Here is a 15,096-nt window from a genome sequence, read left to right as displayed (position 1 = left end):
CAAGAGCCAGACAGCTAAGATCACAATCTCGTCGACTAAAACACAAAATGTGGTGATAAAATCAGTAGAGTATTCTGTTAATCCTCGAGATTATACCCGGACAAAATTATTACATAATTGAATCGTGTATGTTCTGTACTGTTATATCCAACACTATTACAAAGAGAGATATAAACTCGAACGTGTAATATCTGCGTGTATCAGAATCTTCTATTTCTTCCGTCTTTGATCAATTTTAATTTCACTGACAAACGACTATCGGAACACAGAATTAACATTCGTCACTTCCTGAATTGGATCTCTGTTACGTCGATTTTCATTCTGTGCATTCAACTACCTTAATAGACACCTGTATCGAATTCTAATCAAGCGCATCGCACTTGATTCAGAATTTCTATTAACCTTCTCACAAGGGTTGTTGCAACATCTGATCAATCGATACATCTTCCGGTTTCGCTCGAACGGTAAAAACGGATGGTAAAAAAATACGAACAACCGCGATCACTTGCTGGATCTTAGTCATCCTTCCCGCGATCCATCAACGCCACGATTCAGCATCGATCCTGTTTCCCGTCGCAACGCGTAGCCATCGGGCATCATTCTCGGAACAGCGTGTTACCTCGAACGCAGCGACGTGCAAAAACGTTGCATCGTCAATGAGAACTCATTAGAGATGCAACGTTTTTGCCTCGAACCTGCCACTCCTCCACCCCGCCGACAATTGGCTGGTTCGACGAACAGCAGGTGTGGACAAATGGTCGTGGGGAGCGATTGAATTCCCCACGACTCCGTACATTTCTCTCTCTCTGTCTCTCTCTCTCTCCCTCTGTTTCTCTTTCCTCTCGCGATTCTTCCTTTTTTCAACTAGATCACTGGGTGATCCTGTCCCTCGTGCCACCTATCGTCGCCGTTTTTGCCGCAGCTTCCCTTTCGAGCGAGCGAACATCCATCGAGATCGACGCGTTCTTCGATCCAATTCGATCCAACCAGCCGACGTAGTTTTCTTCCATCAAATCGGCGCGTTTGAGGGACGTTTGCGGGGCGTTCACATTCGAGAAAAATATCGATATTCTCCACGTATCGCCATCACCATGAAACGTTCCTTTGATAAAAAGCCACGAGTTTCGTTAACTCCTGGTTGGCCTGGGATATTCAAAGAAATCTTCTTGTCTTTCCATTCCGAACGACAATTTCGTTGAAATTATCCCCATCCTCGAGGGATTCGCTTCGATCGTTTCGAAACGAGACCGCGTGGAAAGACATTTTGTACGTATCTCGAGTAGCAAATAAGAAAAAGTTTGAATTCAATGAACCGAATCCAGTTCCCAGTGTAATTCATCGATCGACCGCACGAGTAAGCCGTGATCATCGATCCTCGATCGATTCGACGTCTCTGATTGACGACGCGTTGGACGAGCGAGTTTGAAAAAAGTTGACAGGAAAGTGATATCCGTGTCGTAACCGGGAACGAGATTTCGAAATCCTCACGGAAACGATGTACGGAACGTGGAGAAGGAGAGAAAAATGCGTGTCGTTGCTACACAGCTGCACGAATAGCGGTTCCTGTACTTGCCTGCATTCACGTGATGCTGTGAATTCTGGTCAAACCTGTAGGTCCCGAAGAGATGGCTTCACGGATGTCACTGACCGCGTACCTCACCACGTTGCCCACTTACGGTCCATGTCGCCGCACCTGACCCTCGTTCCATATTTATGCCTTAATGCCAGCCAAAGTGTCGTTATCTTCGAGTATCATTCAACCGTCGGACCATGCACGACTTCTCTTCAACAGCTCTCGAGCCATTCGTCCGACGTTTCCTGAAAATATTATCGAATAATTTAGTTGCTTCAGCGAATGGGACGTCATTCTTGGAATATCTGTTACGTGAAAGAGTTATCTCATCGTGATGTTAGCGTGATTTTTTAGTTTGCTGGATTTTTTGGATTTGTTCAGTTCGAACGATAGATAGAAAATTCCTTGGATATAATTTTGTTAAGTTTGGTAGTTAAGTTGTAATACGAATGAAATAAGTTAGAAGGATAGAAGAAATTGAACCACAATTTGGTACTAAAAGAAATCTCAAGGTTTCTTTGCTTTAAGTCTCACGGTAACAAAGTGATAACTGTGAACGACTACGCAATTAACAAGGGGAACGCAAAATCTTCAAACTTCACACTTTGCTAGATTTTCATTCTATTTATAAAAATACTGCAATGTAAGGATAGATAATTACTATAGTTCATGTTTGCAATACATATATCTACATCATCGGCAAACTATATTTTCACAGTGGCATTATTTTTAATTTTATTATTCACTCCCGTAATAAATAATTTAAGTTATTATTCTCGTTCCGTTGAGTTACTTAAACACATAATTCAGTGTCAGAGTGCGAGAGATAAAAATAAAATTTACTTAACATCGATTCATCTGTACAAACGTCCAACAGTAATAACTTTCCGGCTAATAATAACAAAATCGATTTTACATTCTCGCCGTTGGACACGGATATCTTTAATTAAAATCAGAGTAATTTCGAGACTCGTGGTCTTGGTCGTGTACATTTGCCAGATAAATAACACGCCGGTATCAAACATGCTCGGGCAAACACATTCCGTTTATTTGCCTTCTGAGGAGGGTCTCGGCGCCTGTTTGAGGATACATCTATCTTTCCTCGTTATCGCGGTAATTAATTACTACCCTACTGTCTAGCAGCAAGTATTCGAATCTTAAACGCGATTCGAAATACCGAGAGAAAAGGAAAAGGTTTCGTGGTTGTTCGCGCGTTTCGAACGGCGAATTCGAACGTCACTTAAAATTCGGGACGTGTAAAAGAGCGGTAAAGTAAACGTAGCGGTCAACCGTCATTAACAAGGGTACACGCACGCTGCGCTTGTACAAACACTCCTGCATAATTAGCTGGTTTTCCAAACGCCTTATTTTTCTTCTGGTACACGAGGGTTACATAACTCTTGTCGAGAATTCGTTGCCCCGGTAAAGAAAAGGGCATCGATCTGAATTAACCGCAGAGAGACCAGTTAAGGTATGTTGACCTATTAACGTTGGGATTTCTTCGGAATAACCACAACAATTAATAATTTTATTATAGAAATTTCAGTCGATTCACAACGGTGCATTTTTGAGGATTCCAATTCCCATAAAATAAAAAGTTAAAAGCATTTATATGTTGTATCTGGTAGCAGAGGTGCGAGGAATCTTGACGATAAAGTACCGTTCATAGTAAATTCTTCATTTTATTACACTGTTAAAAAGCCAACATCAGCTGAATGATTCTCGTGAAGCGGAGTGATGTTTTATTTAAAATAATTGCGTGTGATTCTTTAACGATTATTCCGATGGTATAAAAAACAAACTTTAGTATTTCTGGCGTTAAAAACATCCGTCTACCACGATAATTTCATTCCAATTACTATTTTCATTGCCGCCATGAAAACTCTGTAACAACATAGCTCCAAGGTTTCTATATGCCGTTCCCTATGCACCCTCTCTATCGCGCCCGAGCATCGTCCCAACAAACGTTTACTTTCCTCTACTCTATTTGCGAACCACGGCTCCTTATCGTTGTCGTTTACGATCATCGTCACGGGCGTGAAAACACATTTCAAGACGGAAGTAACTCCTAAACGGGGAACAAGAACAAATGATGGAACAGCCCGGTTTTACTATACCGGTCCGAAGGATCCTCTTGGAAACTGGCAGGACTGAGAAAAGGGTTCCTTGTGACTGGTACGTCGTAAGAGGTTCCCATGTTTTCTATCTTCGTTCATTCCTTCGCTCGATTCTCCTTTTATCCTTCTCAGCTCCTTTCTTCGCTACCTTACCGGAGGTGATGAGGTCAGCGGCGGTCATTCGACAAAGGGTATGGTATAACGGAACGCGTGGGTGCAACTTCGTCGTGACACGGATTAAATGATCGTATTAATTTCTCTCTGCCTCTGGCACTGGTCCTGGAATTCGAGGCTCCTCTCCTGGGAAACGGTCTTCGTGCTTTAAACGCGTGACACCGGACCTTTCTGCGAATTTGCCTAGTTGAACGTGACGCGCACAGGCTCACTAAAGTATTCAAACAGTTACGAGTACATTTTATGAATATATTATGTGCGCTGTAAATAACATTTGAAAATTTCATCAGCGTTCTTACGGGACTCGATTATGATGATTATATTGGTAAAGTTTTAAACACGTTATCGGAAAATGTACTTTGCAGTCAATCATACCGAATCTTCCGAGATTTTTCAATTTTGTTGAAATGCTTTCTTGAACTGCCGTCCTTTACAGATCACAAATGATAGTTTGCACTTCGTTTCAACTCAATCAAACAATCACATATTATTTACGATGAAGGGGAACCAATATTTCGTTCTGAATGGATTGAAACCATCGCTATAGCAAATCTTATACCTCCCTTAATAAAACATTATAAACTACTTTGAAGTTATTATCTCTAAGAAAACTTGTTTGCTAATAACTAAACGATGTTTAGAAGATAAATGATAACGCGTAAAAGAGGAACCGATGAGTCGATAGATTTACAAGCAGAAGAGCTTCCGAATCTTTCGAAAATGCGTTTTCATCTCTATTTTCTGAAGTAACCAACGACGATGAACATCTGCATTCAGTAACTACAGCTGTGCCATCGTTCATAACAGAACCGTAAGAAGAAGCTGCACTTGCTACCAGTTATTCCTCTAGCCACCTGTCTTCGAATCTCATTCTTGTTTTACCGTAGCTTCGCGATATTGTAAACGGCAATAAACTCGATTGAAAATAGGAGATAATTTATAATTGTCCTCGAAGCAGCCCCGTTGCTGCGAGCGAACGTTCGCGATATTACGCCAGAACCGGTTAGTCAACTTCTCTTAATGCAACACGCTCGATACCAATGACATTGACATTGAATGTCGGAAGAGCACTAGTAGTGATACTTTCCGACCCATTAGGGAAGCTTTAATTTCTCACGTAAACGTTAACGACGATAGTCATTCGTCATCATTTGCCATTCGTACAATTTATCGTCGCGTGCGAAGAGCTTGTGTATGTTAATGTTAGAAAGTATCGTTCTAAACATGGGATAATGAACAAGTTAATCGAGCCTCTTTGCGAAAAATGGTAAACGTAAATGGTAGAAATTGAAAATTATTAATCATGTTGATTTACGCGAGATTGCTAGATGATTTTTCACTATGTTTTTGTAGCTTCTGTTGAGAGAAGAGCTTCCTTTTATGAACGACCTAATTATTCAGGCATTAGTGGGTATTTGATAAACGAGTAGTACACTGATGATTAATGAAACTCGCTAGTTAACCTAATCGCAGAACTTATCCTAACCTAACTATAAATATTAACTCTTCGATAATAAAGTGATTACCTACTTAAGGAAAATATTAGACCTCATCAGAAGGATGGAATAATTATGTACAAAATGCACATCATTGTACCGCCAAAAAGTTTGGCTTCACTTTTATCATCTCCGATTTATAGGAAGAATATGAAGCACAAAATATACTGCATCCATCCATCTTTTATTTTTGTACAAACAGTAACATTTCATTACTGTTTCGTTTCCCATTTGAAATTTTCTTAATTCAATAAATCTTGCAAATCGCAATGAAACATAATAAACTTTCCAGAATCGTAACTCTATACATCATCCAAATATCAACCAACAAACCAAATACTAGCGACAAAAAGTTACGAAGTTCTCGGTCTTCCAGTCAAAGAGTCTGTTCGTAATAGAGCTTTTCATCTGACGCAACAAGGATTGCAATTATTTCATTGTGTTTTTCATCTTCCATCGCCATGAAGAGAAATCCTCCGTGGCGGTTGCGGTGCAGGATAACCGCGACCTTGGGAGACACGTAGTGCAGAATTTCGTGCACGCGATACGCGCCGGGAAGCAGAAAGCCAGGTGCTCATCAGAGCGTGTGCGGTTGATGGTAATGAACTTTCGCGAGGCAAGGCCGCCGGGATGATTTCATAACGCGCGCGCAATGCCTTTGCTCTCGCTCGCCTGACCAACCTCCACAAACTCTCTCTCTCTCTCTCTCTCTCTCTTTCTCTCTCCTACTGCCGCTCACTTCGATAGCTCTCTCTCCTCTTTTCCTCTTCCGAGACCGCAACAGCTCGTTGTACGAGCCGTTGAACACACGCTCGACCGAGAGGGAAAGAGAATCATAAGACTCGGTAATAAAAAGCTCGATCGAAGGAGCGAGTGAGAGCTAAATAACCGGAGAACATTGACTTATATAATGAATCGTGCGTCTCTGAGGATGAATAAGAGCTCGGCCTCGATTACCGTTCCTACGAGAACGTATGAATTTTTTCCTCGCCGCACGAGGCGAGATCGCCATTATTGTTGAGAGATAATTCAAAGGCCGTCTGTTTGTCCTTGGTTAATTACATGCAATGCAATTCCGTGGTCGAAGAACCTGTACGTGGAACAAAACGACCGGAACATTCCTTCTTCGATAAGCATATGTACTTTGCAAGTATCTCAATCAATTTATATTAGTTTCTTGATCGAACTGTTACATGTTAATGACAAATTAATAGATAGAGACAGCAACGATTTTTTTTTTATAGATCACAGATTGAAATGGAATATTATTGTTGTTAGAGTTCATCTTTCCGGGAACAGAAATATCTCTGACAGTGAATAATCCCGTTACTCCGTAAATTTATTCCACTTAATTCGATCGATTCTTTAAATCGATCAGGATCGAACCACTGGACAAACGGGTTACTTTTTACGATCTTCTGCACGAAAATTGAATACAGAAGAAATTCACAATAAGAAGAACCGGTATCTCCGATATCTTTCGTGAGCGAACAAATTGTTTATCCCAATACTACAAAAACTTTCTTTGTGGCACCTGTCGTCCCTTCGTCCATTTATATGGCCGGATAATCTCAGTAAGCAGAAACAATGTAACGGGTCCTCGACAGACGTCCATCTAGGTTCTTGCAAATGCGGAGAAAAAAAGCGGGCACAGTTGCCGTAAATTTGCTCGTTCATCGGTTGCCCGTTCCTGTTGAATGAATACAAAGTGATCCAAGATTGTAATCACGCGCGACACGCCGACACCTCGATGAAGCCTTACTTGCTGGCAAGGGCCGAACGAGCCGCAATAATTTAGCACGGCCATCGTGCAAGACAAGAATCGTCTCGATGGAGCAACTTATATATAGTATGTATATGTAGATATATATGTATACGCGTAGTACGTGCTAGGCCCGTGTAACGTGGAGGCACGCGGCTGGGATCCGTTCGTGGGACTCGCGACAGAGACACGGATGGCCCTTCCATTCACAGACCACGGTGTGCTTCCCAGTACAATTCAATTCGCTGGAAACCGACGCCTGCTGCACGCTCCGCACAGCGCTGGAATGCTGATTCTCGAATATGCCTTGGCTTGCCGAGCAAAGCACGTAGGATGGAAACGCGAATCTTCTACCGTGGCTGGCCGGGAACACCGTGCGGAAACGCACACGCCGCGCATTTCAACCTCGCGCCTTCGAGTGGCGGATCGACTTCCGATCGAGCGGTCTCCACATCGTAGTGCTCGTCAGCTGGGATATAGGTTTTTTGGTCGGATCTGGAACGAAATGTGATCTGATTCATTGTGAAATACGAAGGAAAATTTTTCTATAAAGAAAATCGTCTGCATTCGTTATGTTCTTTCGGAGCGAGTTCTTCTTAATGACGAATGGAATAATGTAATAATAGAGCTTATGAAACATGGAAATTTAAATAAAAATGGATTGAATGAACAATTTCATTGATGTTAGAAAAATTATACCAATTCAGCGATTGTTTTCTATTCTTTTAGATATATAAGATTTGTAAATGTCTAAAAATTTTTAAATCATTTAAGTCTACTATGTTCTAAAGAAGTTCTAAGATAAATGTCAATGTTTGAAAGTAAGTTTGAAATTAATTTGAATTTCAACGATTCGAAGCTACGTCATATGATCAATATTCAATGAAATATTGTTTGTCGAACAAAAATTCCAGTTCCCATTAATCAGGTCTATTCGACTGCAGTCTCCGAGATGATGGTATTAAAATTTATCAAGGTAGTCGATTTGAAAAAAAGGAGGTCGTAATACGAGCCATAAAAGAGTTCGCGAAGCATCTTCAGCGCCATATAATAAATCTGCCAGCACGGTTTGTTCAATGAAGGGATCATGCTGGACATTCGAATCCTTCGCCTCGCAATGCACGTATCCGCGTACGGAGACGTTTTGTGCATTTCAAAGAGTTCCTGGACGGTTTTCAAAGAAAAAAGTACAAGCAGAGACTTTCGAAAAGAGGACGGCGCGTCATTTGCGAATTCGTACATTCTCCACATTCACGTCGGTAGCTTATGAAACAAGTATCTCGAAATCAAAGTACACACACAGAATAGATAGAGAATAGAATCACCATTCTTAAAATATTAGGAACATTCGCAGTTCAAAAACTGTATGGTACAAAAATATTCTAATAAAGATTTATAACAATAAATTCTGAAAATATTCTGAAATGTGAAACGATCACAGAAAGAAACAATTATTCCTCTATTGTGTCTTTATTAATCTCGATACGAATTCTAAGGAATTCAATTTTCAGAAAAACCACCTATCCAATATCAAACAGTAAAATTCTGTATCAAAAGATTTCTGTCATTCCGTTCTATCTAAAGTCTCTTGCAACTGGTTTGTTCCGCCAATAACAGCTTCGTACTTTCCAAATTCTTTCGCAACCAATATCCAACTTTCATTCTAAGAAAATCTCGCTTCGTTGAAATTCGCAATAAACGCGAGTCGAAGACGTAAACCGATAAAAGAGAACGTCCTAGAAAGAGAAGATCCTATCGACGGATAGAGAGGCTTATTGTTCGAGTAGGAAGAATGGCGAGAAACGATTGTACCTTGCAAAGGGTGGCGTGTCGCGTTTCACAAACAATCGAACTCTCGAGTCGCGCGCGCAGCACTTCAATTCCGAAGAAATTGCGAAAACGACACCCTGTAAGGCGAACGATAAAGACGAAACGAAAGCGAAAGATAGAGATAGAACGAAGCTTGTGCACGTGCGTTTCAACTATGGATTCGTCGACGGTGAAAACTAGCAAGGATATAAGGATAAACGAATGGCAAAGACAGAGCAAGAGATAGAGTGAAAAAAATAAAAGAATTCTGTATTCCATGCACACTCGGCATACAATTCGTTCGACTGGGGCGAGGGTGTTAACGAGAATTCGCCCACGTACGCTCGCGCCATATGACGCTTTGACTCACTCCGTTGTTAAAGCCCGGCTCACCCTCCGGACAAACGCATCCCGCCGGTAATTACTATGATAAACTGCATGCAGAGACACGACTCGTCTCCCTATGAAATTTCATGGGAAATAGAGTTCCTTAGATTATTTAGCCTCGTACATACGCTACTTCAACGTTGGAATTTGCATAATGAATTCCAGGAAATGAATGTTATTTTCGTGCTATGCACAACTCTGTTTATTAGTATTTCCATGCTTCTGGAAAAATTAAGAAAAATCTGAGAAATCATTAAGGAATTATTAAAATGTTTAAAAATTGAAAATTTGAAACTGTAGTTCCACGAGCAAAGATCTTCGATACGAGTGAAAAGATATATGTTTTGTTAATTTTCATAAATTGATTTGAACGAAATATGTAAATATAGAAACAAAATTAATATTTGGTACGGGATTTACACACTTTTCCACTAAATCAATTATTTCCTATTTACATGTTTGGCACGCGTACTATTCATAATTTAAGCGCCGCAATTATTATCTCCTTTGAAATCTTACAGTATTTTTAATATAGCTCTCAAATCAGAGAACTGTGGGAACTAAATTGAACTATAAATACAAACGTCTGTTAACAATCTGTGTGAATTATCACGTTTGAATAAGAAATCATTGGATCATATAATGAGAACATGAAATGAAATGCATATATTTTTCTGTTACAGCGCCTGTATATGACCAGGATACCACACAAGTAGCAGAATACGATGGAGGTACGTACGCCGTGACGACTTTCATTGCTCCTAATCTAATCAATGTACACGCACGTTACCGACGACGTGAGGTTAATTGTAGCTTCTATCGGAGTCGAACAGACAACACGTACCATTTTAACGATTCAATTCTTTCAATGAATATTAAGAACGTCGTGCACCGCTTTAACCTTCAATATCACATATTCACACAACTCTGTATATCCTTATCCATATCCTTTAATAGAATGCAATCTTTCATTCTCTTTAAACTAATTAGAAAAATTCAATTATTGTCTTTAAATCCAGTTCAACTAAAAAATTTAATCTCTATATAAACTTAAAAGAAAAACACAAATAAGTATTCCAAATAATTTTGTTAATTTACAGCCACAGCTGGATGCTACTATAACTTTCAACACTACGCGGAGGGCGATAGAATCATAACGAACGAGCCATGCCTGAACTGCACGTGTCACAATCGAATGCTGATGTGTTACTTGAGGGTTTGTCCCTTCACCAAGGCGATTGGCCAAGATTGCACGGTTGAAAAACGCCCGGATCAGTGTTGTCCTGTCATCACCTGCCCAGAAGTGCCGGTACAACTGTTGACCTCGACTACTAGCGCGCCAGCAATTTCCGGTTCTACGGCGGTCGGTTTCCACGACAATTATGGATGCAATGTTGACGATCGGTTCTACGCGGATGGTGCCCAATTACCCACCGACCCTCAGAATCCTTGCGAACTCTGCTACTGTATCAGGAATAGGACTACTTGCGTCATGCAGGAGTGTACTTTACGTGTGGCTGGATGCAAGCCTGTTTATCAACCAGGAATTTGTTGTCCTGTCAAATATAATTGCGGTAAGTTTCTTGTAAACGGTGTTAAACAGCGAAATATTATGATAAAAGAAATGTGAATTTCTTTTGCACCATGTTACTTGCGTTATAAAAGAAACATAAGATATTGAAAAAGTTTTGAAAAACACCAATGCTTCCAAAGCGTTTTCGTCGATACTATGTAAACTATAAATTCTAACTAAGCTTACTTGAGAATTTTCTAACTTATTTATTTTTTTTATTTAATTGATACAATAAGATTATTTGTATAGTAAAGATCCATTAATTGTATTGATTAGTTGTGCGAAGATAAATTTAAAATACTATATTGTATCAAACTTTACAACGTATTCGGCAATTTTGGTCATTCATCAAGATTAATTTCTGTATATGTTTCATTTGGATTATAACTGTAAATCTTCAACAGAATACGACGAGGAACTCGCCACGACGGTTGAACCAACGCCCGGTCTAATTATGACTACCACGATGGCCCCAGGAGCAACGCCGCAGTGCTACCACGAAGGAAAAGTTTACGAGGACGGTGACTTAATCTACTCGACCCAGCCCTGTCAGCATTGCTATTGTTTCCGCGGTGACATCGCATGCGCTGTGCAAGATTGCGGAACACCGATGAAAACTCATGGAAAGAATTGCACAGCCTTGCCACCGCCGGAAGGAGAGTGTTGCCCGACCACGTATCAGTGTGGTAAGAAACAACTTCCTATATTACACTACTTAAACGCAGCGAACATTCCAACGTTCGCGAAACTAGTTCTACATAAATGTTCTTTATTGCATAGAAGAAGATGGACATGGTGGACTCGTTACATTACCTAGAGGCGAGGAATCATCTACTGAGGAACGCGCTCCAGAGACTACAGTTGCAACTGTGACAACAGCTGAGAAAGAAGCACTTCATCCTGAAACAACAGAAGAGACCTTCCCAGGTTCTGACAACGTCATTCCTCAAGATCACGAAATTGTAACCACCCAAGCGCCAGTTGAAAGCGCGCCGTCTACAGAAGAACCCAAAAAAGAAGAAGTTCCTTCTTTGGAAGAAACCGCTGCTCCAGAAACTCCAACAACTCAAAAAGAAACTGAAGGTACTGTAGCAGTGACAGAAGCATCTAGCGCAGCACCAAAATTAACCGAATCACCCGAAGGAGCAAAGGCCGAAGCGACAGAAGCACCATCCGTAGAAGAAAAGGGTGAAGAAACGGCTACTAAACCTGCAGAAGAAACTACTCAAGAAGTCACCGAAATATCAGTTCCAGAAGAAGTACCAGAATCGTCACCAAAACTGGAGACTACACCGCAAGAGGTAACTACGGCAAGAGGGGAAGAAAGACCAGAGGTAGTTACTGAACAAGCAATGCCAGAAGAAACACAAACTGAAAGTAAGGTGCCTGAAGAAACACAACCTGAATTGCCAAGCGAAGAGAAACCAACGAAAGAAAGTGTGACTGTTTCGGAGAAAGAGCCAAGTGTTACTGAAGAGACAGTACCTACAAAGGAGCATCCAGTGGAGGAAACTGAGATGCCTACGCAAGCACCAGAGTTTCCAAGCGAAGCACCAGAAGTTCTCAGCGAAGAAAAGGGAACATCTCCAATTTATGAAGCAGAAGCGACAACAGTTAAAACATTGGGCGAAGGGGAAGTAATTGAAGAAGTCAAAACGACTAAAACTCCTGCCACTGAATCAGAACAGAAATTGTCTACAGAGGCACCCATTGAAGAGAAACCAGAAGAAGTCGCAACACCTGAGACTGAGAAACCTATTGAAGAGGTTCCAAGCACAGAACAAGTTCCCCAACAACCTGAGCAAGTTCTCGAAGAAGAAAAGGAGAAACCAGTGGAAGTGAGCACGGAGCAATTATCTACAGAAGTGCCTGCAGCGCCAGTAGAACACGGTATAGAAGCAATACCTACAGAAGTTCCAGTGGAACAGAAAACAGAACTACCAGTACTTGGACACAAGGTTCCTGAAGTGCCTGGACTGGCTCCCAAGAAAGAAGATATGATTCCTCCTGAAGTACCGGAAACTAGTGAGCATCCAGCTGTAACAGAAGAGTACCACATGGAAGAGGGAACTCCTGTAATTCCAGAACGTGGTCCACCAGGTATCTCGATTACGGAACGCGTACCAGAGAGCAAGGCAGAAGATAAGGATGCAGTAACCGAAATTTACGTTACGGAAGGTTATGTTGACATGAAGCCACCAGAATTCCATGTACCAAGTAGTCTCGTAACTGAAGCGCCTGAGCAGAAAGGTTCGTCCATGTATGTACCTACAATTCATGAAACAACGATTGCTCCTAAACAAGAAGCTGTTCCTATAGAAGAAGGAACTACGGTGGAAGCGCAATTGCCCGAAGAAGCGCCTTCGTCCACTTCAATTGCGCCAGAAAAGGCTGCAGAAGGTGTTCCTCCGGTTACGGAAGCTGGTGAAGTTCCGGGTGAAGAGAAAGAGATAGCAGAAGCTGCTGCAAAGGGTACTGAACCTAGCCCTGCAACAGAGATTTCAACATCAGCCCCGGAAATTCCAGAGGAAGTACCACAAGAAACTGAACAACCTAGTTTGCCAGAGGAACAGAGTACGGAAACATCGTCTTCCGAAGTTTCACCGACAAAAGAGTCTTCCGAAGAACAAGAGTTACCGACAAAGGGACTGACTATAGAAGAATCTGGAGAAACCTCTTCCGAAGAAGTGAACGATTCAAGCGAAGAAATTACTGCTTCCAAAGAGAAACCGACTGAAGAAGCCGAGAAAGCACCTGAAGAACACGTATCTGAAATATCGGTTACAATTCCAGCTGAGATACCTGTAACAGAAGAATACCCAACTAAGCAACCAGCTATCGAAGAGCAAACCGTAGAAACTGAGAAAATAAGTACAGAAGGTGTACCAACAGAAGTCAACGCAGTGCCAGAGGAGAAACCTGCTACAGAACAAGAAGAACAAGGTACTGTTGCGCCGGGAGAAGCTTTGCCAAGCGAAAAGCCTGGTATTAGTACGGGAGCTCCTGAAGAACATGCTACCGAAAAACCAATTACTGAAGAGGAAGCTCCAGTTACTAAGGAAGCTGAGGAGGTGAGCGGAGGTGAGCGACCTGAAGCAAGTGAGAAACCTGTCGTTGAAGAAATGCCAAAAGAAACAACGATTTCAGAACTCGAAGGTTCACCAGTAACTCAGGAAACGACGGAGGCTAAGGAACCAACGGAAGGCACCCTACCAGTTAAAGATCACCCAACAATGGAGCCAGAAGAAGAGAAAGCAGAAGCACCAAAGGCTAGTGAACAGCCAACTCTTGAACAAACTGAAGCACCGGTAACCAAAGAAACATCATCTGAAGGTGTAGTGCAAGAAGAACAAAAAACGGAGGAGTCAACGAAGGAAGAGGGCCCAACTGAAGGACCAATGACTCCATCTCCATCGACCGAGGAATCAATGACTGAAGGACTAGCAAAGGAAGGAACACAAATTCCTACAGAGGCGCATCCGCCAACTAAACCTCCTATTAGTGAACGTAAAGAAGATGAAATGGGTGCAGAAAAGCTGCCTGAGGTAGAAAAAGGCGTTCAGAAGCCATCTCTTGAAGAAGAGAAGCCAACTGGAAAGCCTGTAGAAGGAGAAGAAACTGCTGCGCCAGGAGAAGCTCAAATAACTGAAAGACCCCTTGAAGATCATAAACCTACTGAGAAACAACCAATCGAGGGAGCTACAGAAGGAGAACAACCTGCGGAAGAAGAGAAACCAACTGAAGAACCTGTTAAACAAAAACCTGAAGAAGAAGAGAAGCCAAGTGAAAAACCAGAGGAAGAAGGAAAGACAGTGGAAGAGGAGAAACCAACAGAGGGTACTATTGAGGAGGAGAAACCAACAGAAAGTACTATTGAGGAGGAGAAACCAACTGAAGGACCTGTTGTAGAGAAAAGACCAACTGAAGAGCCTGTTGCAGAGGAGAAACCAACCGAAGGACCTATTGCAGAGGAAACACCAACTGAAGGACCTATTGTCGAGGAGAAACCAAGTGAAGGCCCTGTTGCAGAGGAAAAACCAACTGAAGGACCTGTTGTTGAGGAGGAACCAACAGAAGGACCTGCTGTAGAGGAAAAACCAACTGAAGGACCTGTTGCAGAGGAGAAACCAACTGAAGGACCTGTTGTAGAGAAAAGACCAACTGAAGAGCCTGTTGCAGAGGAGAAACCAACTGAAGGTCCTGTT

At 41.7% G+C, this 15,096-nt stretch overlaps 1 protein-coding gene across 4 annotated transcripts in view; it reads left to right on the top strand.

The window, feature by feature from the left end:
* Positions 1–15,096, top strand: part of LOC122565900 (titin-like) — a 60,416-nt gene that overhangs the window by 35,133 nt on the left and 10,187 nt on the right. For 2 of the 4 annotated variants that reach the window (XM_043722395.1, XM_043722398.1), the window contains 4 exons: positions 10,002–10,049; positions 10,419–10,892; positions 11,296–11,577; positions 11,672–15,096. The exon at positions 11,672–15,096 ends at the window's right edge or, in 1 of these variants, runs on beyond it. In XM_043722395.1, coding sequence (XP_043578330.1) covers positions 10,002–10,049; positions 10,419–10,892; positions 11,296–11,577; positions 11,672–15,096 — 4,229 coding nt within the window. The remainder of the gene's footprint in view (positions 1–10,001; positions 10,050–10,418; positions 10,893–11,295; positions 11,578–11,671) is intronic. The other 2 variants (XM_043722399.1, XM_043722397.1) reach the window with 2 other exon arrangements.

The sequence above is a fragment of the Bombus pyrosoma genome, linkage group LG3 (assembly GCF_014825855.1).
Source record: "Bombus pyrosoma isolate SC7728 linkage group LG3, ASM1482585v1, whole genome shotgun sequence".
Lineage (NCBI taxonomy): Eukaryota > Metazoa > Arthropoda > Insecta > Hymenoptera > Apidae > Bombus > Bombus pyrosoma.
This window is presented reverse-complemented; position numbering and strand designations above follow the sequence as displayed.